Source organism: Piliocolobus tephrosceles, chromosome 10 (assembly GCF_002776525.5).
Source record: "Piliocolobus tephrosceles isolate RC106 chromosome 10, ASM277652v3, whole genome shotgun sequence".
NCBI classification, from domain to species: Eukaryota; Metazoa; Chordata; class Mammalia; order Primates; family Cercopithecidae; genus Piliocolobus; species Piliocolobus tephrosceles.
Window position 1 is genome coordinate 36,118,103 of NC_045443.1, and position 7,783 is coordinate 36,125,885.

General features: G+C 46.0%; 1 protein-coding gene across 1 annotated transcript in view; it reads right to left on the bottom strand.

Annotated features, from left to right (window-relative positions):
- Positions 1-2,260, bottom strand: part of KIF21A (kinesin family member 21A) — a 164,898-nt gene extending 162,638 nt beyond the window's left edge. Inside the window, exon 1 of the mRNA XM_023182833.2 lies at positions 1,934-2,260. Coding sequence (XP_023038601.1) covers positions 1,934-1,977 — 44 coding nt within the window. The 5' untranslated portion in view covers positions 1,978-2,260. The remainder of the gene's footprint in view (positions 1-1,933) is intronic.
- Positions 2,261-7,783: the final 5,523 nt, after the last annotated feature.

Genomic DNA, 7,783 nt, shown 5'->3' on the forward strand with positions numbered 1-7,783 from the left:
GGGGAGGGGAGGGAGGTGGGGAGAGGGGAGGGAGGTGGGGAGAGGGGAGGGGGGAGGGGAGGGAGGAGGGGAGAGGGGAGGGGATAGGGGAGAGGAGAGGGGAAGGGAGAGGCGAAAGGAAAGGAAGAAGGAATCCTGAATTCAACAAACTGAATCTTTGCAGTGTGGCTTACTAAGTTATGTTGAAGTTTTTATAAAGCCTTTCTCCAAAAATCAAACCCACAGTCATTCACCTAAAAAGTACTAACATGCACATCAAAACAAAATACAAGTTATTTATCAGTCAACATCAGTTTAGGGTCATCCATGTCTCTACAGGCAAAGAAGCATCGGATTAAACAGAATGGTCAACAAACTGCCTTGTGATAGTCCAGAGAATTCACACATAAAAATCTCAAATTTCTAAAAACAGACAAATTGTTTTCACTAATACTGTATGCACCTTCTTCACCTTGATCAGCTCTCCTAACAAAATTGCCCCTTATTGGGTTTTTTGTCTTTTTCCTTCCCCTTTCTCCACCCCGGTGCAGTCATTAACTGGTATTAAAGGGCTAAAAGAGAGGTAGTAGCAGTGAATAGGAGAAACAGACTAATCTAACAATTGGATAAGTAGCCCTAGAATAACCAAGGCCTAATTAAAACTTCAAAGGTGATTCTAACCAGTCATAAAACTGTCACCTCCCTGGTTGGAAAAAAAAAAAAAAACTTAAAAACTCATTTTATTCAAGTTAATTAAAGATACAAAGTATACAAAACAGCCATTACTATGCCCATCCCAAGATGTGTCACTAAAATAGTAACTATAGAAATGCTTAGAGGCGAGAATTTTTAAAATAATTTTCTGGAAAGACTACAAGACTGGGAGATTGTTAATAATTTCTAATTTCTTGGAGTGTAGATTATTTTTATAATCCTTAAAGCATAAATAAAGGAAGAGAATTAACAGTAGACTCTCAGAGCTGTGAAAGTCACGCACTTACTCTAGAATGAATGCTTCATTAATTTTTCACACAGTGTGATGATGTTGCAATTTTCCATGAGCAACTATCAGAGCTTTCCTTCTTGATAAGTATCAAACCAGCCTAAATTACATCGAATACTCGTGCCAGTCATTGGCAGAAACATAATGTTGATGTACCTAGTATTTCCACTCACACCCTGGCCTGTGTAACGTTACGATTACATTGCATCCACCCTGCCTAACGTCAGTATGTTTCGCACAGTCACCCCTTTCACCCTTCTCTGGCTAAAGAGTTTTCTTCTTTCTGTAGACCTCTTCCCGGTAGATTTTACCTTAAATTCCACTTCCATTCAAACACCAAAGAGGCCAGATCTGTCTCTTCTACCCACACGCGAGGGCATATCTAGATTCCCGTGATGCTGAAAAAGATGTCCCATTTGCACAGACATCAGAACCCGAGTGGGCGCGCGGCGGGCCCTGTCGTCGCCGGCGCTCACAGTCAGATGCTTTGTCTCCTGCCTGGGAAGGCCGGAGCTGCATGGACACGTATGACAGACATTCTAGAACTAATAAAAAAGAACACCACAGCCCCGCGCAGAGGCAGCTCCTCCCGGACAGGCGATAGCCCAAGGCGGCCAGACCTGAGGCGACTGATCCGGCGAAGGGACGGAGGAGAGTGACGAGGGCTTTTCCCCCGGAGAAGTCAAGACGCCCCCCAGGGACCGGGCGCCGAGCAGCCGCCAGCCACCTGCAAACACAGACGGCGTGAGGGCGGCGCAGTCTCCCTGCCAGCACCCGGCCGCGCGTGCCAGGCCGGCGGGGACCCACTGCCTCAGTTTCCTCAGCCGCAGACCCCGGCTGGGACGCCCCTCAGGTCGCTCCACCCCGGCAGCCGGTGCCCCGGGCCACAGCCAGGTCTTGCCGCGCCCTCAACCCGCCGCCCGCCGCCCGCCGCCGGCAGCCCGTCCTCACCTGACAGCCACCCGCACGGAGCTCTCATCCGGGGCGCCCAACATGCTGGCGGCGGGCGGCGACAGGGCCGTTGGGCCTCCGCACAGCAGAGCTGAGGCGCCGCCGGGGCCGCGGGACACTGGCGTAGTAGGCTGGGGTGTCTGCGGGCGGGCGGCCGGCTCACCTCCGCAGCGCTCCAGCCATGTTGGGCGACTGAATGGAAAGGTGGCGGCGCTGAGGCAGCAAGAGGAGGAGGTGATTCACGGCTCGCAGGCGCCCGCCCCTTCTCCCCCGCTCAACCCCCAGGATCTGGGGCGGGGACGGAGCGCGCTTGAACGGTGACCGCGCCGGTGGAGAAGCCAACAGGCCGCCGGCGGCCTCGGGGCTGCCGGGTGAGTGCGCCCTGCCCCCTCCGGTGGGGACGCGGCCTCCCAGCGGCCGGGCTGGGGACTCCACGCCCGCCGGGGCTCTCCGGGCTCCTCGCCCCGCACTGCGTCAGCCGCGGCCGCGCGGCTGGGCCCCACCTCGCCCTCCCCCAGCCTGCGCCCCGCCCTGCCCTCGGCGGGACACTGCCTGGCGCTGCTGGGCAGGGAAGAGAAGGGGAAGGATGCCTGCGGCCGGCTGCCCTCGCCCGAGGGCGACCAGCCTGTGCGCCCTTCCAGGCTCTTCTGGGAGAAGGAAGCAGCCTGTGCACGCGCTGCTGCCAGGTCCCTTCTCAAATCGAAGCTTGATTCTGCGGCGCGCCGGGAGCCAGCCAGCTGCTGCTCTGGTTCGGCTTTGTGTCCCACGCATAGCCTTATTGTCCTGTCTGCAGCTTGGACTTTGACCCCCTTCCCTAGCCCCCAGCTGAACGCTCTCCCTCCTCCCTCCCCGGAGTCGATCATTCATGCTAAACGGACTCCCGGGTTTGTCCACTGTCTCTGGACAGCTGGGCTGTTGTACAGTCCATCGCCAGTTTACCAGCTCGGGTGAGATATGGAAATGATTTACTCGAGACTCCTGAATGCGTTTCTGTTCAATCATTTGTACACTGGTAAATGAACTGCACCCTGGTACTGCCAAGTGTTCCCAGAACTGAATATATCCACCAAGACCTGCTGTGTAGTAAATCCTTCCAAACTGATTTTCTTTCCCTTCTGGGCTTTAAAAAGCACCTCCCAATCCCAGGATTCTCTCAACATTGACCCATTGTGGTTTCTGTTTGTCACTATTGTGCTTCTACATGCCTTCAGATAGCTCTGTGGAAACCGCCTTTATTAGCTTTGCCACAGAGTATCTTTTGTGGACTGCTCCATACATCTCTATAAACAAACATGTGGCTTCATACAAAATAGTATCATGGATTAAATGGCGCTATCCAAATAAAAGCACTACCTCAAATGCCTACAATCTACAATCACACACCTAATCACCTTGTTCAGCAGTGATACAGCAGCGTGGCTCAGAGAAGGCTGCAACACTTTGGGAAAAACAAGAAGTGTTTGATGATTTAAACACATAGGAAGGCAGATGGGGTATATAATTATAGATAGTTTTAAATTTATTCTGTCCCTTAATCTCACTACCCCTAAATCTTAACAGACATGTAACTGGGAGGTAAAGAGGGCAGAGATGCTGAGTATCCTTCTATAGATCAAATTGGTGGGAAAGTTCTCCTCTGGCTACTCTTTGGAGGGCCTTCCCTAGCCTCAAAATTTATCCATCAAAAAATCGGAGCTGCATTTCACCCTGCCCTGGCAAGCCCATATCTGGATGGATCTGGACTGGCCACCTTGCTGCTTTTGTTGATGAAAGCTGCAAGGAAAATAAGAATGGCCCAGCACATTTAGCAAGAAAACTAAAGAGAAATTTGTATAATTCAAGACCCTCTTTAAAAAAAAAAAAAAAAAAAAGTTCTTTTTATTTTATTTTATTTTATTTTGAGACAAAGTCTTGCTCTGTGGCCAGGCTGGAGTGCAGTGGTGTGATCTCAGCTCACTGCAACCTCTGCCTCCCGGGTTCAAGCAATTCTTCTGCCTCAGCCTCCTGAGTAGATGGGACTACAGGCATGCACCACCATGCCCAACTCATTTTTGTATTTTTAGTAGAGACAGGGTTTCACCATATTGGCCAGGCTGGTCTCGAACTCCTGACCTTGTGATCCACGCGCCTCGTTCTCCCAAAGTGCTGGGATTACAGGCATAAGCCACTGCGCCCAACCTATTTTATTTTTTGAGACAGTCTCGCTCTGTCGCCCAGACTGGAATGCAATGGTGTGATCTCAGCTCACTGCGACATCTTCCTCCGGGGTTCAAATGATTCTCGTGCCTCAGCCTCCAGAGTAGCTGGGATTTCAGGTGTGTGCCAACACATCCAGGTAATTTTTGTATTTTTAGTAGAGATGTGATTTCACCATGTTTACCAGGCTGGTCTCAAACTCCTGACCTCAAGTGATCCGCCCACCTCATTTCCAAAAGTGCTGAGATTACAGGCATGAGCTGCCTCACCTGGCCAAAAAAAAGTTCTCATTTAAAATAACAATAGTGTGTACATATATGTCTCAGTAAGGGGAGTCACAAGCACAAATGCCTACAGGAGCCAGGCAGGTAGCTCAGAAGAGTGGAGCAAGGTGACTACTATAATAAAGGTGAGAACTATCACAGGCCCCTTTCAAAGGCAGTGGCCGTCCTCAACTCTGGCTGAATATTGCCTTGATGAAATGCAAATCCAATGCAGCCAAGATTTTTGTTTCTTGTATGTCTGTTGCTTCTCAAGAAAAAGAGAAAAACAGATCTTTATGCAAAAACTCCTTCGTTTTAAACACCAACAACTAATTCAGCACAATATTTACATATGCAGCAAACCAGTCAAAATGTGTCTCAGGCCAACTATAGTCCTAAGACACCAGGCTGGAATTTCTGGACAAAATATTAGCACCAATAATAGCTGTGGCTTTGGGTTCATATTGCATACGGTTTCAGGAAGAGTCAGTGTAGAATTTCAAATTCTCATTAATGACCTAGTCAGTAATTTTTCCCCAAATCTCTAAAGTTGTAAAATTAACATACTATTTTGTATTTAGTTCAAATTCATGTATAGCTACTATGACACCTTTCCTTTTGACTCCTCTAAATAATCTTAATTTCAAAAAAGTTCCAATGGCAGAGCTTTTACTGCAAGAGTGGTTTAAGTCCTATTCCAATCATTGACTCAATAAATATTTTAAGTGATTATATGCAAACAAAGTGAGGGACAACAGTGATTTAGAGAAGAATAAGACAATGTCAGTACTTACAAGGAGTTTACTGTCTAGCACAGGAAGATATATTTGAAAATACATAAGTGGAATAACAGAAATTACAAGAGAAATATGATGAATTTTACCTGGAAGGGTAAGGAATTCTTCAGATATAAACTGCTCGGGATGGTCTCCCTGAGTCCACTCTTGCCTTCACATTGCAGGAATAATGTCTTTTTTTTTTTTTTTGCAGACAGAGTCTCACTGTTACCCAGGCTGAAGTACAGTGGGGTGATCTTGGCTCACTGCAACCTCCGCCTCCTGGGTTCAAGTGATTCTCCTGCCTCAGCGTCCCGAATAGCTGGGATAATAGGCACGTATCACCATGCCTGGCTAATTTTTGTATTTTTACTAGAGACGGGGTTTTGCCATGTTGGCCAGGCTGATCTCGAGCTCCTGACCTCAGGTGATCCGCCTGCCTTGGTGTCTCAAAGTACTGTGATTACAGGTATGACCCACCATGCCTGGCCAGAATAATGTCCTTTAAAACGTAAGTCATTTATGTCATTTCTCTGCCTGAAACCTTCCAATGGCTACTAACCCAAATAGAATAAATTATTCTAGACTTTTTAAGACCTTCACACCCTGTCCCTGCCCCCAACTCTGACCTCGTATTTTGCCGCTCTATACCTTAACAACTACTTTTTGGTAAGACTGGTCTTCTTTCTATTTCTGGAACTCATGAAGTTCTTTCCTGCCTTAGGGTCTTTGCACTAGCTATACCCTCTCCCTGGAATGTTCTTTCCCCAGACCTTCCCATGGTTGGCTTTTTTTTTTTTTTTTAATTTCTAGGTTATCAGTTTAAATGCTATTTTCTCAGAGGGCTCTCCTGATTACCCAATCTAAAATAGCACCCCCACAAAGACCAGCTACCTGATTTGCACCACGCGGCGCAAAATGAAGTTGTGAGGGATCTTGTAAGAAAAGGAGGATAAAAATGGTATGAAAGGTACAAAAATAGAAAGATTTTCCCCTTCCTTTAAGCTCTCTCATGTCATGGTGCTTTTTTTTTTTTTTTTTTTTTTTTTTGCTATTTAATGTCATTCTCCATAAAGAAAAGTTAAAGTTTTAGATTATTTCCATGACTTTTTCCATTCGTCTTTATAGTGTACAATGCTGGTTTTAAGTATCAATAGAAGAGTATTTAACTCTTACATGGGATTATAAAAATTATACAACTTATTTCATAGTTCATACATCCTTTTGTATTTATTCTCAACAGTAGAAACATTGCACAAAACTAACTCAACTGTTTTTATTTCATACACACATATGCTACTAACATTTCCTACCTTTGGCTTACAGATTATGTAAGGAAGAACTGAAAAGAAAGGAAACTATTCTGTCCCATCTTTCCTTTCCTTTTACTGACATGGTTTGGCTCTGTGTGCCCACTCAAATCTTACCTTGTTTGTAATAATCCCCATGCATCAAGAACAGGACCAGGTGGAGACAGTTGAATTGCAGGGGCAGTTTCCACCATGCTTTCTGATAGTGAGTTCTCATGAGATCTGATGGTTTTGTAAGGCACTCACTCTCTCTTGCTACCCTGTGATGAGGTGCCTTCTGCCATGATTGTAAGTTTCCTGAGGCCTCACCAACCATGCGAACCTGTGAGTCAAACCTCTTTCCTTTGTAAACTACCCAGTCTTGGATAATTCTTCATAGCAGCATGAGAAAGGATTAATCCATTACATCATCACTTTTGGAGTTAATGGCTGGCTGCTACAGGAAGTTATGAAAGAGGAAAAGAATAAGACTGGGTTCTTTGGTCATCTTTCAGAATGTCATTGCCTTCTTTTTGCATTGGAAGTGTTAAAGTAAACTATGGCCTGAGAAGGACTCTGTACTTCTATGTTTGAGTCCTTGTTGATGAACTGTAACCTAGCTTAATAGACAAAATTTAAAACCTAACTTGGTAGCATGCACCTGTAACAATAGCTGAGTGTTGGCCAATCCCAGCAGCCATACTTCAACCACTCATAGACTGCAGAATGTGCAAACTGCATTCAAATAAGGCAAACACCGAGTAGTAACCAATCTCACTGTTTCTGTACCTCACTTCCGATTCCTGTACATCACTTTACCTTTTTTGTCTATAAATTTGTTCTGAACATGAGGCACCCCCGCAGTCTCTGTTAATCTGCTGTGATTCTGGGGGCTGCTAGATTCGCAAATTGTTCATTGCCCAATTAAACTCCTTTAAATTTAATTCGACTGAAGCTTTTCTTTCATCAGAAGCAAGTTCTGGTTTGAGAGAAGCATGGCTTCTAAACATATAGGTATCCCTGCTTCCTCCATGGAAGACATAGAACATTTATTGCACACTGGCTTTGAATCTCACTGAATCCCCCAGGGTAGTGATTCAACCAGAATTCCATGCTCATGAGGGATCACAAATGCTACATAAGAATGGCATGGCAAGGAACAGAGGACATGCATGTTGCACATATGTCTTCTGCTTATTCATATGTCACAGTGCCTTATCAAACCACACTTATAAAACACAAGTCCAAAGATAAAATTACGAATTTCAAGACAATGACAGCAGAACATCATTAAACCAAGAGTGTGGCCCTTCTGAACAGAAGGTT